This window comes from Hordeum vulgare, chromosome 4H (assembly GCF_904849725.1).
Source record: "Hordeum vulgare subsp. vulgare chromosome 4H, MorexV3_pseudomolecules_assembly, whole genome shotgun sequence".
In the NCBI taxonomy this organism is placed as follows: domain Eukaryota; kingdom Viridiplantae; phylum Streptophyta; class Magnoliopsida; order Poales; family Poaceae; genus Hordeum; species Hordeum vulgare.
Window position 1 is genome coordinate 322,292,812 of NC_058521.1, and position 20,032 is coordinate 322,312,843.

Sequence of the window (20,032 nt, forward strand, 5' to 3'; positions counted from 1 at the left end):
AAAGAAAAGAAAAGAAAAAAAGAGGCCTAAGAGCCCATATAAAAAAAGAAATGAGAGAAAAAGAGAGAAAGGACAATGCTACTATCTTTTTCCACACTTGTGCTTCATGTTAGCACCATGTTCTTCATGATTGAGAGCTTCTTGCTTTGTCACTACCATATGCTAGTGGGAATCTTCGTTTCATAACTTGGCTTGTATATTCCAATGATGGGCTTCCTCAAAATTGCCCCAGGTCTTCGTGAGCAAGCAAGTTGGTTGCACACCCACTAGTTTTCCTCTTGAGCTTTCACATACTTATAGCTCTAGTGCATCTCTTGTATGGCAATCCCTACTCATTCACATTGATATCAATTAACGGGCATCTCCATAGCCTATTGATACGCCGAGTCAATGTGACCATCTCCTCCTTTTTGTCTCACAACCACCACCACACTCTATTCCACCTATAGTGTTATATCCATGGCTCGCGCTCATGTATTGCGTGATAGTTATAAAAAGTTTAAGAAAGTAAGAGTGCGAAAACAATTACTTGGCCAATTCCGGGGTTGTGCATGATTTACATTAGTTGTGTGAGGATGATGGAGCATAGCCACACTATATGATTTTGTAGGGATAACTTTCTTTGGCCTTGTTATTTTGAAAGTTCATGATTACCTTGCTAGTTTGCTTGAAGTATTATTGTTTTCATGTCAATAGCAAACTATTGTTTTGAATCTTACGGATCTGAACGTTCATGCCACATGAACGAAGTTGCAAAGGACAACTATGCTAGGTAGCATTCCACATCAAAAATTCATTCTTTTTCACTTCCCTACTCGAGGACGAGCACGAGTTAAGCTTGGGGATGCTTGATACGTCTCCAACGTATATATAATTTTTGATGGTTTCATGCTATTATCTTGTCAAACTTTGGATGTTTTGCATGCCTTTTATTTATTTTCTGGGACTAACTTATTAACTCAGTGCCAAGTGCCAGTTCCTGTTTTTTCCATGTTTTTGACCCCTTTCAGAGGAGATTTTGAAACAGAGTCCAAATGGAAGAAAATCCCCGAAAAGATTTTTTCTGGAACGAAAGAAGATCGGAAAACTTGGGAGCCAAGCCAGAAGAGCCCCAGGGGCCCCACAAGCCCCCACCCCGCGGCCAGGGGGGCTATGCCATCCAGGCTTGTGGGTCCCCTGTAGGTCTCCTGACCTAGATCTTGCGCCTATATATTCCCAAATATTCCCAAAAAAATCAAGAGACGGTCGCAATTACTTTTCCGCCGCCGCAAGCTTCTGTCTCCGCAAGATCCCATCTGGGGCACGTCCCAGTGCCCTGCCGGAGGGGGGATTCGGACACGGAGGGCTTCTTCATCAACACCATGACCTCTCCGATGATGCGTGAGTAGTTCACCATAGACCTACGGGTCCATAGCTAGTAACTAGATGGCTTCTTCTCTCTCTTGGATCTTCAATACAAAGTTCTCCATGATCTTCATGGAGATCTATCCGATGTAATCTTCTTTTGCGGTGTGTTTGTCAAGATCCGATGAATTGTGGATTTATGATCAGATTATCTATGAAACTTATTTGAGTTTCTTCTGATCTCTCTTATGCATGATTTCATATCCTTGTAATTCTCTTCGAGTTCTGGGTTTTGTTTGGCCAACTAGATCTATGATTCTTGCAATGGGAGAAGTGCTTGGTTTTGGGTTTATACCGTGCGGTGACCTCACCCAGTGACAGAAGGGGTAGCGAGGCACGTATCGTGTTGTTGCCATCAAGGGTAAAAAGATGGGGTTTTCATCATTGGTTTGAGATTATCCCTCTATATCATGTCATCTTGCTTAAAGCGTTACTCTGTTCGTCATGAACTCAATACACTAGATGCATGCTGGATAGCGGTCGTTGTGTGGAGTAATAGTAGTAGATGCAGAAAGTATCGGTCTACTTGTCTCAGACTGATGCATATATGCTAGATCATTGCCTTAGATATCGTCATGACTTTGCGCGGTTCTATCAATTGCTCGACAGTAATTTGTTCATCCACAGTGATATTTTCTATTATGAGAGAAGCCTCTAGTGAACACTATGGCCCCCAGGGTCTACTCCACACCATATTTTCAGCCTTACACTTTTTACTTCGTTGCACTTTCCGCCTTCAGATCTCACTTTGCAAACAATCTTGAAGGGATTGACAACCCCTTTGAAGCATTGGGTGCAAGCTTGTTTGTGTTTGGGCATGTACTTTGGACTTGACGAGGCCCTCCTTCTGGTTTGATACCTTGGTTCTCAAACTGAGGGAAATACTTACTGCTCCTGTGCTGCATCACCCTTTCCTCTTCAAGGGAAAAACTGACGCAAACCAGAGAAGTAACAATAAGAATTCCTACGCGCCAGGGAAGGACTTTTGTTGCCGCAGCACAGGTCCAGGTAAAGCGATACTTTGACGTGAGCGCGATGACGGTTCTATTTGGAGGTTCTTCTTCTTCCTCTTCTTCATCGATCTAGGATGGGTTCCAGGCCAGCAGCCTGGGATAGCAAGGATGGACGTCATTCTTTTATCATTTGTTTTTCATCCATAGTCGGACCCTGCTCTTCTTCATGATGACTTTATATTGTTGTATTGATGTGAACTTGATGTAGCTTGTGGCGAGTGTAAGCCAACTCCTTATACTCATCTTTTCAGTACATATACTTGTAACGGTGTCCATTCTTGCGAAACGACGAGATGCGTTTCTATCCATGTCGAGGCCCTCGCGCCAGAATAAGGATATGATCGCATCTTGGACGTTACAAGTTGGTATCAGAGCAGTACCGACCTAGGAGCCCCCTTGATTGAAAGAACATGCCTGAGTCGAGTCTAGTGGAAAATTACTTAGAGTTTAGTTATATATCGGAGAGTAGGATTCTTTTTTCTCCTCTTTTATGCTCTGGTGAGGAATCTTGACGTAATTATTTTAATTCTACACCTCTTCTCAGTAAAAAAAATTAGGTTCATGCGATATTTTTGGAATCTATATGATGTCGATGTGACAGTGTTCTGACTTGGTGCCTCCTGTCTGACTTGATTTCTTTCATGGAGTTGAGCTCCACGGTATCCTTGAGCACATCGTTATGATTCATATTTATTAGTATCTCAGGACGAAGGATGTTCGAAATAGCTTCAATACTAGTAGTGGCAAGAGGAGTCTGGCTTCCCCAGTACTGGTACAGATAGGTCCGGATGTATCGCCATACTTAGTATCATTGTGATTACGAGGGTCTGAGATAGATGAGGTTCCGAAATTCTGGTTATGTGTTGACGGATGTGATACACTAGACGGGTTAGAGGCTAGGAGTTGAGTGATGAATTTCTCCTTGTATTCGTGGACCCGATGGCATGACCAGAAATTTTGGGAGTTATTAGGTGGGAATTCAAGCAGTCACTTATAGGACAATCTTCCAACAGATGCATGATGTGAGGTTGAGGTTTAACATTGAGTGGATTTGTTTGTTCACGGTCGTTTTTACAGAGGACACTCTCGATATATGTCATCAGTATGCTTCGACAAGCCCTGTAGTTCGCTATGCCTAGGGAGCATACTCGAGCATCATTTCAATATGACAATCCAATGTACGATCGAGCCCGTGCGATCCTATCCACGAAAATATCGAGCGGAATCTCTACCATATGTTTGTTCTGGCTAATTTGCAAGCCTCATCCTTTGTTTTGTTGAAGTATGGTAATTCAAGTTGCTTCGATGTCAAGTGGTAAATTCATAACTTTCCAAGAGGTGTTCACATATCTCTATGGGAATGCTAATTAATTATTTTGCTCAATCAAGTTGTCTTATCAATTCTTGTCAACCGGAGTCGTCATGTGAATTATTTTTCAATCGGTGTGCTTCTCTTCAAGTAATTCAATCCTCTCCAATATTTGCAAGATTAGTCTCTCATTTTTTTTGGAGTTCGTCTCATCTGTCCCAAGTTGTCTTTGTTTTTTCCTGTCCTCTCGCCCTTTTCTTGAGTGATTCAATTATCATCCAAGTGCCTTTCTTTTCATTATTGCTTCCACTATCTTTTCTTTTCTTTTGTTCCCGGTGATTCATTGTGAAGATTCTCAGGAGTTTCTTGTTTTCATTTCGTTCAATTATTTCGAGGTTCCCAACCTCATCATGTTTTCTTTATGCTGGTGCAATATCTCTCTTTCCAATCAATTGTTTCAACGGTGTTTTCTTTTAGTGGGCCCATAACCCACATGTTTCTACGAGGATCTTATCTGGCTCTTCTAATCTTTTCCCAAAGATCTCTAATTCTTTTCAAGTGTGACATAAGAATGAATCCCATCACTCTTATCCCTTCTTCAAGATCTATTCGAATTAATTTCCTTCGTTGGCTCAACTTTTCGTTCTTCATTATTCCAGAGTGTCTCAGTAGTTTTTGTGGTGTTCCTCTCTTCTTTCTCAATACAAAGACTGAAGAAGTGTTTCTCTTAATCTTGGTCCATTCTCTTGAAGATTCATCATTTTATCTTTGTGTTATCATCTTCAATTGTTCTCGATCAGGAGAAATTATTTGGAGTGTTATGTGGCAATCATGGATATTTTGTTAACATCCGGTTCTAGATAACTTAAAGTAATTTAACTAAAACCTGCCAACTGTGCGTAACCATGACTGTTTCTTTCAGAGTTCCTTCTCCGATCTAGAACATGGTGGGGTTATGTATGACATAAGTAGGTGTTCAGGATCATTCATTTAATCACCATTAATTCACGTCCCTTATGCGTAGATCACCCCCTCTTTATTCTTGTACTCGTAAGTTAGCCACCTCAAATAAATGCTTAGTCGCTTGCTGCAACCTCACCACTTAACCATACCTCGCCCATTAAGCTTTGCTAGTCTTGATACCTTTGGAAATGAGATTGCTGAGTCCTTGTGGCTCACAGATTACTACAACACCTGTTGCAGATACAAGTAAAGCTATACTTTGACATGAGCGCGATGACTGTTCTATTTGGAGTTTCTTCTTCTTGCTCTTTTTCATCGATCTAGGATGGGTTCCAGGCCGGCAGTCTGGGATTGCAAGGATGGACGTCGTTCTTTTATCGTTTGTTATTCGTCCGCAGTCCGACCCTGCTCTTCTTCATGATGACTGTATATTGTTGTATTGATGTGAACTTGATGTAGATTGTGGCGAGTGTAAGCCAACTCCTTATACTCATATTTTCAGTACATGTACTTGTAACGATGTCCATTCTTGCGAAACGACGAGATGTGTTTCTATCCGTGTCGAGGCCCTCGCGCCAAAATAAGGATATGATCGCATCTTGGACGTTACATGAAGGTAAGAGGTAATCTTCTTGGGAAGAAGACCCCTTTGTATAGTGGGGGGAAAGAATCCAACCGTTACCCCCACTCACAGCCCGAGCAGAGCGGTAATACTGCACGGTAGGTTCACCAACCACGGTAGTAAAAAATTACTACCGTGCTTACCACCGTTGAGGTTGTGGTTGCGCAAAAAGTAAGATGGAGCGGTAGTAAAAAACTACTACCGCCCAGAGAGCGGTACTACCGCTGGCACCAGCGGTACTACCGCTGGTCCTTTGCACAAACAAGGAGAAACAAGCTGGAGCTCCATTGAAGCGAGGGAAAGGTGGTGCAATAGAGTTGTCTACGTGTTGATTCCACCCAAACCTTTCTGAAGCGGACCCCCACTTAATAATACGGCTTTCGTACAACTCAAATCCACCAAAGAGAAACGTAGAAAGCAACCGTCTTTGAACGACTCCGAGGGGCACCGAATCGTCTTGTGCCCAGTCATGAGTTATCTGAAATGCTCAATGCACACGATTAGTCCGACATGCATTGTCATCAATCACCAAAACCACTTAGAGAGAAATATGCCCTAACAAAGTCTTTATAATAAATAAACCTGCAACAATACAATTCTTTAGAAAATTTGTGGGGAATACAACTCTTTATTAGGTCGGTGCTAAATGCAACTATGTTATTTTAAAAAGTTGGAAATGTGAAAAAGAAAATCTAACAATTTAGTTTTATTATGAACTCATTCGACAAATCATCAATGAATATTTTAGTTCATAATAATATGTATATAAGAACAACATTGGCATGAAATAATAATACAAGAAAATTATTATTTTTTCATTCTGACTAACCCCATGTGACATCCAAAGTATATAAATTTGTCATATATAAGGGTCGCGCTATTCGTCACCGTGGGTGAGGAATAGTTATTCTTCACCCCACTCTATTTTACCATCAATGCACCATAGTTTTACGTCCCTAATTTTTTTCTTACTTCTTACCTGAAAAGAGAACGTAAGAAAATATTAAATCACCGTAAAAAATATATTATGCTATGCAAAGTTACGAACTTAAAAACATAGGGTAAAATATATATAAAATATACTTTTTCTGGTTTTCTGACATATATTTTTGTTTTCTTATGCCAAATTTTACATAATGAATCAATATGCATGTAGCTATTTGTATACAAAATAAAATTTATTTATGAAACCATAGTAAGATTACCTCTCGCGAAGAATAACTCATACTACACCCTGGGTGATGAATATTATTACGACATGTGGGGTGCAAACTCAATGCATGCGAGTAATATTATAACATGCCGGTGAGGTAATATTACGCCGTGCATTTGAGGTAAAATTACAATCCCGTCTCAAGAGAGTTTGCCTCACTTAAGCCCAGGATGAAGAATTACTTATTCTTCACCCCGGATGACGAATAGACTTTCTTTCTCTATATATATGTATGTATAAAAGCTACAAGTTAAATATGAAATTCAAAAGAAAATAAATATATAGCATTGTCTTTTCTTACCATCTTCGTATTGAAACTTTAATGGATTATAGAGAGAACATTGTTCAACATTGTTGAGTCACTATGCATTGAATGGTTACATTAGATTGCCAAGCAACACATGAATTCATTACCTAACGATATTGAAGCGACACGTTGTAGATTGAAAAGAGTACTACATACAATATATATATCATTGTCTCCCAACATATCTAACAACTATTTAGACCAGGCAAATAAAATTGGCGCCCCTTGATTCGTAAATAGTTATTTCTCTTTTTATCGTGAAATCATTCTTTTCAAACTTTGACTTCTAATAGTATACCATTTACTGTTGAATAGTACCCCTGTCCATCCTAAAATAAGTGTCTTAACCTTAGTATAACTTTGTACTAGAGCTAGTACAAAGTTAAGACAATTATTTTGAAACGAAGGAAGTATAATTGAAATACCATAACTGAAATATCTTGAACAATCGTTTCATAATATAAAATATGATTTTCACTAACAAGTTCAAGCTAAGAGCAAATCTAGTAGAGCCCTCAAATCCTCAAACCCTTAAAAATAACCGCTTTTTTACAGTTTTCGTCGGAAAAAAAGGATAGACTAGAACCCCTAAACCCTCAAATTCGTAAAATAATTTAGAGGTCCAACCCTCAAACTTGTTTTGAACCTGTAGAAGTGAGGGTTGGGAGGAGAAACTCCTCCCAACCCGCACTCCACTTCCTCTCTAGTGCGGGAGGGATTTTCATCCCGCTCCCGTCTCCAGCCACCGCCTCCTCGCGCCCGCCTCGCCGCCATGCAGGCCCCCGCCGCCGCCGCGCCCACCCCGGCCGCCCCTGCGCCCGCCCCTGCCGCCCCCGCCACCGTCGGGGCCAAGCGGCGGCGGGCAGGCCTGCCACCGCCTCCTCCCGTGTCTGCCCCGACCCCCGTCCCCGCCCCGGCTTCCGCCCCCGACGCCGCGCCCGCCCTCAAGAAGAGCCGGCCGAAGGCGGCCTCCCGTGGGCCGCGAGGGGCTACCTCCAAGGTCGCCGGCGAGTCCTCTGCCGTGACCAAGCGGCAGCAGAAGCTCGCGACGCGGAAGAAGCCTGCTGCCACGCCCGCCGAACCTCCTCCCGTCGCGCACGAGGTGTTCGAGGAAATGGCAACCCCATCCTCGTTCATGAACCTCCTCCAAGACGCGGAGGTGGACCTCGGGGCTCCGCCTCTAGAACCCTTTAGGGTTGGTGATGACTTGGAGGAAGATGAGGAGGATGAAGGGGATGACGAGGAGGAGGTGGCCGAGATAGGGGAGGAGGCATTCATCGCCGCTTCCCGCCCACACGCGCGGTCGACAAACTACATCGAGGCGGAAGATATCCTCTTGGTTCGTGCTTGGGCAGCTGTGGGGATGGATGCAACCACCGGCACCGACCAAACCGGTAAACGGTATTGGCAAAGGATCGAGGAGAACTATTGTAGGATCAAGCCGAAGAATAGTGGGTTCATCTCTCGCACTTACCGGTCGCTTCAAGGCCGGTGGGAGTTGATGAAGCCCGCTTGTGCTCGTTGGAGTGTGGCCATGGACCAAGTGAGGGATGCACCACCTAATGGAACCGTGAAGAGTGACTATGTGAGTACATATCTCTTCATTATTTTGATTATGTGTGTATACTATGCTATTGTTGTGTTCTTATGTGATTATGTGTGGTTGATAGGAGACAATTGCCGGCATGAGGTACAAGGAGATGGCCGCTTCCAAGGGCAAGCCATTCCCATTTAAGCATGCTTGGGCAATTCTTCAAACCTTTGACAAGTGGAAGTTGAGGGATCAAGAGACCGCACCCAAGAAGTCGGCAATGCTTAGGATGGATGATAGTGAAGATGAAGAGGGGGAGAGGAACTTGGGCAAGCCCGAGGGAACCAAGAAGGGCAAGGTAAGGGTGAAGATGGAAAGAGAGGCGTCAAGCCTAAGGGAGAAGATGGAGCAGATGATGAAAGCAAGAGAGGAATTGACAACGAAGACATTGGAGACGAAGCTTCTTATCACCGAGAAGAAGAAAGAGGTCAAGCTTGCACAAGTTGAAGCAAAGCGTGAAGAAGCAAAGCGCAAGGCCGACTTGGAGGAGAGGATGATCAAGGTGAAAGAGGCAAAGGCATGGAAAGAACTCATGGTGGAAGAGAAGGAGCACATGATGATGTTCAAGAAGGACATGGATCAAGAACAATTGCAATGGTGGAAGGACTACAAGGAGGACATCGCGGAGAGGAAGAGGATATTCCGTGGTGCGTCCTCTACTCTTCGAGGTGACACTCCGATGAGTTGTGGTGGCGATGGCGGTGTGGAAGACTCCACCACCGGCGACAATGGAGGTGCTTGATGGACGTGGAAGTGGTCTAGGAAATGGCGCCAAGTGCAACTTTTTAGTGATGATGCCAATGAGAGGGGAAGATGATGATTGTGTGATGTAAAAAATATTAAACCATGCAGCAATGATCTTTATTTCCATGTTTGTTTAAAGTTTTATTGTGTGATTCTAGTGAAAATTGTGATATGCCAAATGACAGTTTTAAGGGTTGGGGTTGAGGCAAAGACTAGAACCCTCAAACCCAACCCTTATAACAGCCGTTATAAGGGTTGGGTTTGAGGGTTCTAGTCTTTGTCTCTGTTTTTCAACCCTTAAAACTGTCAAAAATGATCAATTCTCAACCCTTATAACTGATTTTGAATCTAAGGGTTTAAGGGTTCTGCTAGAGATGCTCTAAAACTAATGGTGGCCCGTGTGGGCGTGCTGGTGTGCTGGCTTGGTTGGCCTGGCCCGGTGGCCCGTGTGGGCGTGCTGGTGTGCTGGCTTGGTTGGCCTGGCCCGTTTGGCCAGGTCTGCGCTCCACTCGTGTTTGTTGAAGTTGGCCTGCCGTCTCCCATCATCCACGCCGAAAGTCCAAAGCTCCAAAAACCAGACCAAACCAGAACCGGTTGATCCGTCAGTAGCCGCGGCCGCCGGCGATGGAGAAGGGCAAGGGTCTCGCCCGACGCTGGGCAGTGGAGCTCCACGACGTATCTTCCTCCTCCTCCTCGCCTGCCTTCCCCGATCCTCCTGGCTTCACCAGATCCGCCCCGGAAGCGGTACCGCCCGCCCTCTCTCCCGGAACTGTTCGTTCGCTCGCTCGGATCGTTGAATTTAGGTGCTGTTTTTCTTGGCTCTCAGGACGACGCCGCCAGCGCGCGGCAGCGCAAGGAGACCGAAGCTGCCTGGAAGGGGCAGGTTCGCTCGATTCCCCGATGCTCGTCTTAGTAGTCTCCTAGCGAGATAGATCCAGGGTTTAGATACTCCCGGAACTGTATCAGTTCAGTGCGAATTGTCTAGGTCTAGCATAGAAGCAATTGAGGAGGAACCGGATCTCAGTGCTTCCTTCTGGGCTGATTCCCCCGAGTTCACTTGCTTGATAATATCTAGGTTTTGGGCAGTCTTAATTGAAGTTAATGCGGTCTTACTCTGAACAGAAAGCCTGGGAGGTGGCGCAGGCGCCCTTCAAGAACCTGATGATGATGGGTTTTATGATGTGGATGGCCGGGAGCACAGTCCACCTGTTTAGCATTGGTATCGTCTTCTCTGCTCTCTGGCAGCCCTTCAACGCACTCCGATCTGTCGGGAAAGGTACCGTCTTGAGTTAACTGAATTTTTAGTATGGGTTGCTAGTTCAGCTGAAGAGATTGCTAACTCTACTACTTTAAGACCATTTGTTCAGACATTTCTGATTTATGTTCTTTACCTTAATATTGGTGTGTAGTTTAATGTTAGGAAAACAATTGAGTAATGGTTGTGATTAGTGAACAGTTATACCTGCTCTGGTTGGGTTATGGATTTCGAGGCGCTCGACTACTCTATGAGTCGCCACAGCAAAGTCGACTCAACTTAGTGTCGACTCGAAAAGCGAGCTGCGACTAGTCGCAACTACAGGCTTGACTCTTTCCGAGTCGCTACCCCTGAGCGACTCACATGAGTCGCGACTCGAAAACCATGGGCTGGATACATATTTGATTTTCATGTTCTGATATAGTATATTCGATTGGCCCTGATGCTTGATTGAGCAAAATAATTTCTAATGGTTGATCACTGGGTGTTTACTCATCTGAAAATATTCTTTGTGTGCAAGTAAATTTAGTTTAGCCAGGCTTGAGTTATGAAAGAAGAATAGGTATTTTGCTATGTTAATAACTTATATCCCTCATGCCACAGATGGTAGCTTAGGTTGCAATTCGTATTTTTATATTTTGAATCCTACTCCCTCCGTTCCTAAATATAAGTCATTTTAGAGATTTCACTAGGGGACTACATACGAAGCAAAATGAATGAATCTACATTGTAAAGTATGTCTATATACATCCGTATATAGTCTCCTAGTGAAACCTCTAAAAAGACTTATATTTAGGAACAGAGGGAGTATATACCTAACGCTTCGTTTGGATGTTGGCATTCAGGCCTAGTATTGGGTATTGGCATTTGTCCTAGCCGAATATCGCGAATGCCACCGTTTGGTTGGTCTTGGCATTCCGTTGCGGCATTCGGGCTCAATATTGAGCGATCCGTCCCTAACGCAAAAAACTGATGGCCCAATTCGGAGCGTGCATGTTCGACATTGCTACGCATTGAGACAGTGTGCGCGCCTGTCCGCGAACGAAACCAATGTCATCCCTCTCGTCTCCCCCGTGTGTGCCCTGAGGAACGACGGCGGTGCCCTTCCCGCCCCGCCTGCCTCCACCCCGAGCTCCGGCGGCGCCCATCCCGCCCCGCCTGCTTCCACCCCGAGCTCCAGCAGCGCCCATCCCGCCCCACCCGCCGCCACCCCGAGCTCCGGCGGCGCCCATCACGCCCCGCCTCCCTCCACCCCGAGTTCCGGCGGCGTCTAGCCCGCCCCACCCGCCTGCACCCCAAGATCCTATGGCCTGTGCCACTCTCACGCCTTTTCTCAACCCTAATCTGCAGCGGCCGATGCCACCTTCCCATCCCGCCAGAGCTCTCAAGGATCCGGCACCACCCTTCTGCCCCGCCGGAGCTCTCCAACGGCCGACGCCACGTTCCTGCCGCAGCCGGCGTGCCTCCACCCCGAGCTTCGTTGCCGGCGCATATGTGTTGCTAACGGCCTCCTTCCCCTCTTTGTAGAACTCCAAACTTCTCCCTTGTCCAGCGTTCGGCCTCCTCTTTGCTTGATCTACAACTCAATGCCTCACCATTCACCACCCAAACAACATTTGGCATTCAACCTCAATATCAAGTTTGTGTTTCGAATACCTAAAGATCCAAACAAAAATATCGGCATTCAATCTCAATACCAATATAGTGTGATATTGATATTCAACCCAATGCAATGCCAAGGCTCCCAATGTAAACATCCAAACGGAGCGTAAGAGAGTCATCCCCACTAACTTATTTATCTCAACATGCAAGTATGCCACCTCATCGTACAATTATGAATGGGATAAGGCCCATCTCAACATGCAATCGTGCATGGAAAAGACTCACTACAACATTCAACCATGCATGGGAAAATGTTTTCCGCTCAATTATTCTACTTATATTTAATAAATATTGTTACAACTACACATAATCAAATATAGTAAGTCATATGTATTTTAAATTTTGGTTCTCATGCTATCAACCCAAATTTTCATCAACCAATTCCCGCAGCGAAGCGCAGGATATCCTCTAGTTATTACAATGCACTGGGCATAGACGTTGAATAGCAGAGATAGTGTGCTGCACTATGCTGAAGTTGCTTCTCACACCTCTGCTCATCTTGCACCCTCCTAGTCTCGTAGAGGTGTATAACACACCCTATTCTAGCAGAGAACATACACATATTTCTCTTGTGGAAGAAGAGGTGATGAGCACTTAAACAAAACCATAATGCTCTTGGCCGACTTAGCCCTTTCTTGTTCTTGCTATTTATTCTCTCTAAACGAATGGGTCACATGGATGGATTTGTACAGGACACACACATCATCATTAATTCGGCTGCTTTCATGAACCCTGCATGTTTCATCTAAGTGCATGCGTTCTCCCGGTAGACTCATGGATGCACACTGTGCCATTGCATGCAAGCAACTAATCTACTCAACGAGCGACTGTTACACTTCTAAGGAAGCTAAATGTCCAGGGTGCTATGCGCACATGCATGCACATCTCGAGTCAAGTTAACTCCAACAGTCGAGTGTCAATGCTGTTGACTTCTGTAGTAAAAGTGGGTGAACTGATGTTACTATGAACTCAGTAAAGCATTAACATATAGGCTAGACATGCACGTAGATACCGGGATTGGGATTGATGTTGTCAACAATGGTCTGGGTCACTCGTTGGTCGGTCTAGGTTTGCCGTTAGGATGGCACCATGTCAGCGATCCAGGTCAATAGGGACAAGAAGAGGGGATAGGGAGAGATAATATTAGCCTTGTTGCAAATGATGGGGTAGGCTAGAGTTGAAACCCATAAGATCTCGAAGCCAAGTCATGGCTCTGGAACGTGGATAGCTAACTTCCACGCACCCCTGTCCATGGCTAAGTCTTTGTCGGTATTCCAAACCTTTGCATATATTCCAAACCTTCCTGATATAATAAGTGGAAACAACTTCTCAAAAAATAAAAAAAACTGGATATGTGCATGACTCGACCCAGTCTGATTCTCTTGGGTACTAGAAATATATGCTTCTATTGTCTATTACTCCCTTCGTCCCATAATATAAGAGCGTTTTTGACACCATGTTCTAGATATGTGCTAACGAGCCTTTTGAGCATCATGTATGAAAATATGATTACCTCAATGTCCACGTGATTCAGGATTGTATTAACGAGCTATTTCTTTTCTTTTTTAATTCTGTATCTTTGCAGTTTTCGAACCATTTAAGGACCCAAGGGTGGATACACTTGCACCTAAGTTACTCTTCACTGCTCTCAACTTGGCCGCTATGGGTTTGGGTGTTTGGAAGGTTAGTATAATAACAGGTTAAGCCAGAATCTGCATGTATTTCTGTAAGCACTTCAGACATGTGATTATTTTGTTCTACAGCTCAACACATTGGGTCTTCTTCCGACAAATGCATCAGACTGGGTATCTTCACTGTCTCCTGCTCGGGTATGTCGCTAATACCACCTAAATTATTTGTTGCTTCTCAGTGCCATATTCTCATTGTTTTGACTTGTGACTAAGTATGCATATTAGGCATTACTTTCTCATTGGCTTTTAGCTGGTGCTCACTAGTGTTTAAAAACTATTTGCTGATAGTAGCTTGTACTGGTCTCTTATGTATGTATAATAGGCAGATGGAATATCGTTTATCTGATCAGGGTGTGTTAGATATTCCTATCATGCCTGACTCGGGTGGAGATAAATGATTGGGAGAAATGCGGGGACTGAGACTTGGTTATATGTGTGTGTGTGTGTGTGTGTGTGTGTGTGTGTATAGGGTCGCGCTATTCGTCACCCTGGGTGAGGAATAGTTATTCTTCACCCCTCCTATTTTAATATCAATGCACCGTATTTTTACGTCCCGTAAATTTTATCTTACTTCACACACAAAAAGGAAACGTAAGAAAATACATAATCACCGTAAAATTATTTTATGTTACGTATATTTATGAGCGTAAAATTATAGTGTAAAATGTACATAAAAAACAAATTTTCAGGTCTTGTGACCCATAATTTTGTTTTTTTATGTCAAATTTTACGTTGTGAATCAATATGAATGTAACTATTTGTATATCATATGTAATTTATGTATGAAACAATCGTAAAATTACCTCGGGTGAAGAATAACTTATTCTGCACCCTGGATGATGGGGGGATTGGATGATTTGCCCCACTTTACAAGGGGTTGGATGATTTGCCCCAGTGTTATCTCAATGACCAGTGGCCCCGGCCCCACCCGGCAGTCTTAGGGGGGAGGGCAAATTATCAAATTGAGAAGTAAAGTGGGGCAAAAGATCCAATTTCTCCTGGGTGATGAATAGAGTTTATAGGGTTGCGCTATTCGTCACCCTGGGTGAGGAATAGTTATTCTTTACCCCCTCTATTTTAACATCAATGCATCGTAATTTTACGTTACGTATTTTTTTTCTTATTCCATACGTAAAAAGAGACCGTAAGAAAATATATAATCACTGTAAAAAATATTTTTGTTACATAAAATTACAAATGTTAAAACATATTGTAAAATGTACATAAAATGCATATTTTTTGTCTTACAGCCTAAATTTTTAATTTTTTTATGCCAAATTTTACATAATGGGTCAATATGAATGTAACTATTTCTATTTTAAATGTAATTTATTTATGAAAAGCTAAGATTACCTCGGATGAAGAATAACCTATTCTGCACCCTGGGTGATGAATAGAGTTTATATATATATATATATATATATATATATATATATATATATATATATATATATATGGACAAATGTTTTGTACGACCGGTGTAGTAACTTCTACTTTTGTTTGGTCTATTGTAGGTAGTATCTATCATATCGGAGAGTATGTAAGCGTAGTATGTAGTATATAAGAATATTTAGATAGTATATATACTACTTTTTAGGTAGTATGTATCATATTTTTAGCATACTCATTTTTACGCACAAATATGTATGTATTTCATAATATTATTAAAATTATGGATTAACTATATTTTTTCATGTAACATACTTTGTACTATCTTATATATAGTATGTGAACATACTCAAAATGATAAATTAGTATATATACTACCACATGATAGTATATGAGACATGCTAGTAACTACACCTGGTAGTAGGATGTATTTTTCCTATATAGGACAAATTTTATTTACCACCGGTGGTAGTTACCACTACTTGTGTTTTAAAAGTTGTATGTAGTGTCTATTAAATCGGAGAGTATTTACGCGTAGTATGTAGTATATAATAATGATTATGTAGTATATATACTATTTTTTTGGTAGTATGTATCATATTTTGTGTATGCTCTTTTTTACGTACAAATATATACGTATTTCACAAATATAATAAAAACTATGGGTTAACTTGTAATTTTTTCTTGTAACTCATTTGAAAAATCTTATATATAATATATAAACATAATTAAAATGATAAATTAGTATATATACTATCACATGATAGTATATATGGAACATGTAGGGTAACTATCCCTGGGTGGTAGGATGTATTTTTCCTATATATATTGACTATTCGTCACCTTAGGTGAGGAATAATTATTCTTCACCCCCTCTATTTTGACGTTAATGCACCGTAATTTTTTGTTTCGTAAATTTTGTCTTATTTCATACGTAAAAGAGAACGTAAGGAAATATATAATCGCCGTAAAAATATATTTTATATTACGTAAAATTACAAATGTAAAAACAAAATATACATAAATGCAAATTTTCTGTTCTTATGACCTATATATTTGTTTTCTTATGCCAAATTTTACATATTGAACTAATATGAATGTAACTATTTGTATTCCAAATGTATTTTATTTATGAAACGATCGTGAGATTACCTCAGGTGAAGAATAACTTATTCTGCATCCTGGGTGATGAATAGTATTATTATATTTTATATATATACAACCTCCGTCTCAAAATACTTATCTTAGATTTGTCTAGATACGGATGTGTCTAACACTAAAACATGTCTAGATACATATGTATCTAGACAAACTTAAGACAAGTATCTTGGGACGGAGGGAGTATATACATGGTATAGTTGGTTCATAGGAATATCTAACATGGTATCAGACCTGAGGTCTTGGTTTCATATCTCACTCCTGCATTTCTCCCAATCATGTATCTCCGCCTAAGTGTCAGGTGTTGATCATTCCATATCCATGTCAGATGTGAAGAGAGAGGGGGGGTTAAAACATCTATCCCAACTAACCTCAGTAGAACATGCTTTGTCAAACAGTGAGATTTTCTGTTTACCACATTATTAGGTGGTCTAATGAGGCGGGTTGAACTGGATTACATGGTTTGGGTTTTCCAGTGTGGTTGATTTTGGTTGTCTGCAATTGGTTGAAGAAGATAACAGTTTGGCTTTGGGCATGGTGTACTGAAAAACAATCTGAATTGAGTTGGGATGTGTTTAGAATTTTTGGGTTGAGAACGGTTTCAAGTTCAACCCAGGAGTAGAGTCTGTTTGTCCTATGGCTTTGAGCAGCCACACGTTCGCCTCCTTGCCTGTGGTCGAAAACAATGTTAGTTGCCATGGCATCCGTCCTCCTCCAGCCTGGACCTTCTCCATATATTACATCAAGCTTACCCGAATCATCTATGCTTTCAAAGGAACATTAAAGATCTCTTTCAGAACGGCCTTATCTGCGAAATAATGATCACTCCCAGTAAAACATGCTATTGGGCACTGGTAGATCTTTGCGCTTCTGTTGATAACTATGTTGAATAAACATTTTCTTAAATTACATGTGCAAGATAGACACTACTACTGCCTTTGGCCCAGCAAAATTCATCTCATTTTGTGAACGGTTGCAGTAGTCTATGACTCTTATTATTTTCTGTTTTACATGATAAAAATCAAAGTTGAAGAACTGCCATGTGTTATTTGTGCATTTTGCCACCGCCTTGCGCTTTTCTGACCAAAGCGCAGGCTTAAGCGCAATTGTGAGCTAGGTGTTTTGCTATCGCCTAGAGCCTAGTCCTGCCTTTTTTAACTATGGTAAAAATCCATGATGCAATGTGGTCCAACTTGAGGTTTAATCATGGCTTACCTGGATAATGATATCTGCATTGTAGTTGTCCCAACATGTGAACTAATTAGCCGAAATGCAGGTTCTGTTAGAACCCATAATGCGTATTGAAAAATCTCCCATTTACTGCTGTAACTTGTTCAGACCGCTTTCAGATTGTACTAAATTTAATCAATTCCCACAAATTCTTATACCTTTTTGCCTCTGGGTGCAACACAATGCCTAGTCAATAACATGCAAATCCAATAACATGTTGATTTTCAATATTGTAATAAAATAATACTCCCTCTGTACCTAAATAATTGTAGCTGGGGAGAACTAGTAGTTCTCCCCAGCTACAATTATTTAGGTACAGAGGGAGTAGTTTGTATGGATTTGTGAACGCGTATCTGCATATGTGTTATCCCCAGCTACAATTATTTAGGTACAGAGGGAGTAGTTTTGTATGGATTTGTGAACGCGTATCTGCATATGTAGGTTGCTTGAACTTATTGAACCATTTTTCTCAATGGCAGGAGGTTGAATATGCTGGTGGAGGGATCCCCTTGATGTAATGCCCCTTGTGATCTTCAATTGGTCAAACTCTTTGGCTTTACTACTTGGAGGATGGTATCTGTACTAAAGTGAAATTTATACCCTGGTGAAGGGAGAAATTTTATTCGGGTTTGTTGGAGAAATTTTATTCGGGTTTGTTATATTTTTCGTTTCACGTGTACCAAATTCGGATTGATATCTATAGCAAATCACAGGCTTAGCTAAACATAGCTTGCTTATTTTTTTTTTATCTCCTCTGCTTACCATGTCTGATTCAATAGAGAGGTTGTAGCTAACTCTCCCATTGAATGTAGTAGACGAACTGCTTTTGTTATGTTCTATTAATAGCTGTGAGATTTTTTGTTCAGTTTCGCTGGTTGAAATTGACATTTGAACTTATGGTTTATTCTGTACGCAAGAATGTGGTGTTTTTGAGTGGCTACTCTCCACTGTATTCTATACGCGAGATGGTCAGAAAAGGAAAAAAAGACCAGTCAACATTCCTAAATTCTGTGTTGTGCAGCTACATGATTTGGGCGTGGTGAGCCCACACCTTGTGCTGCTGCACAATCTTCTGAAGATCTTTTATTTGAAGGGAAAGCGTATTGGCACTTTGTTCCAAAACAGACAAGAGTTACATCTTTTGAGTACATGCATTAACAGAAAACCAGGAGGCTCATTCTCCTAAGACAGAAACATTTGTGTGCCAAATTATTTGCTTCCCTGAGACAATGTTGAAAGGTTATCCGTGATGCGCCATGTGTGCAAGCTGAAAACAGTTTGCTATCCCCAGCTAGTGAACCAGAGAGGGACCACGCAGTGGAGCAACTCTAGCAGATACCACAAAACTGCACGTCCCATAAAATAACCGCAGGTAGGCAAGAAGTATTATTGGCCTGTCCGTTTTTCCTTTGCATGGAGATTTTGACCCGGACATGTATGCTAGGCGTCATCCGGATACTAACAGCCGCCTAATCAGTCGTTGTCTGCAAATTTCACTCGGCCATTGATTGTCTGCAAATTTCACTCGGCCATTGGATTGTCGACACGTGTCAGGAGAAAAACCGTACACCATTGCAATCCCGCGCGTTGCTGCAATCGCGAGAGGTGGTTGCAAAATCCCCACCTTTGGTGTAGCTCCTCTACACCCGCCCGAAACCAGGGCGAGGGCGAGATCCCCCTTCCCCGGCGACACTGCCTTCCCGTCCACCGGTCTGTTCAGTTGCAGGAGCGCCTTCGTAGTTTCGTAGTAGTAGCAGCAGCAGCAGTGCTCGAGCGCAACCCCAATAGTTGTTTTCCCCGTATAGCGCTTAAATTGTGTGTGCATATGCGTGTGATCCCGTGAGACGTCGCCGGCGATTCGGTGAAACAGGGAAAGATGCCCCTTTTCTTTTATACCTGTGTTAGCATCCCCTCATACAGCAGTACCTTCCGAGTAGCCTGATCGGCTCCAACGTTGCGCGACGACCTGTCGTGGGTTTGATCCCCAGCGCCCCTTTTAATATCTGTGGGTTTTTCTTCCTTGCTGTAGAAGCTAATGGTGATAAGTTACCTTCCCGTGTTTCCTATGATGGGTAAGTAGCCGCAGCATATCCCAGTGGTAACCGAGCCGCCTGCAGCGCAGTTGATCATGTGTTTGAACCCTGGCGCCCCCTTTTATATTTTGAGATTTTCCCCCTCTTTTGCGCAGAATATATAGAATATGTGGGACTCTTCGCTTATGTAGTCAACCACTCTGTCTTAGCTGAGTGGTAGTGCTTCCTTGCTGTAGAAGCTAATGGTGATAAGTTACCTTTTAATATCTGTGGGTTTTTCTTCCTTGCTGTAGAAGCTAATGGTGATAAGTTACCTTCCGTGTTTCCTATGATGGGTAAGTAGCCGCAGCATATCCCAGTGGTAACCGAGCCGCCTGCAGCGCAGTTGATCATGTGTTTGAACCCTGGCGCCCCCTTTTATATTTTGAGATTTCCCCCCTCTGTTGCG

General features: G+C 42.4%; 1 protein-coding gene across 2 annotated transcripts; it reads left to right on the forward strand.

Moving 5' to 3' along the window:
• Positions 1–9,682: 9,682 nt before the first annotated feature.
• Positions 9,683–18,416, forward strand: LOC123448560 (ER membrane protein complex subunit 4). 2 transcript variants are annotated; one of them, XM_045125500.1, is made up of 6 exons: positions 9,683–9,910; positions 9,993–10,049; positions 10,289–10,442; positions 13,669–13,766; positions 13,847–13,912; positions 18,031–18,416. In XM_045125500.1, exons 1-6 carry the CDS (start codon positions 9,791–9,793, stop codon positions 18,067–18,069), a joined length of 534 nt encoding a protein of 177 aa, XP_044981435.1. In that variant the 5' UTR covers positions 9,683–9,790; the 3' UTR covers positions 18,070–18,416. The 2 variants fall into 2 exon arrangements, with proteins under 2 accessions (XP_044981435.1, XP_044981437.1); XM_045125502.1 differs by lacking the exon at positions 9,993–10,049 and having other exon boundaries at positions 9,704–9,910.
• The last annotated feature ends 1,616 nt before the right edge of the window (positions 18,417–20,032 follow it).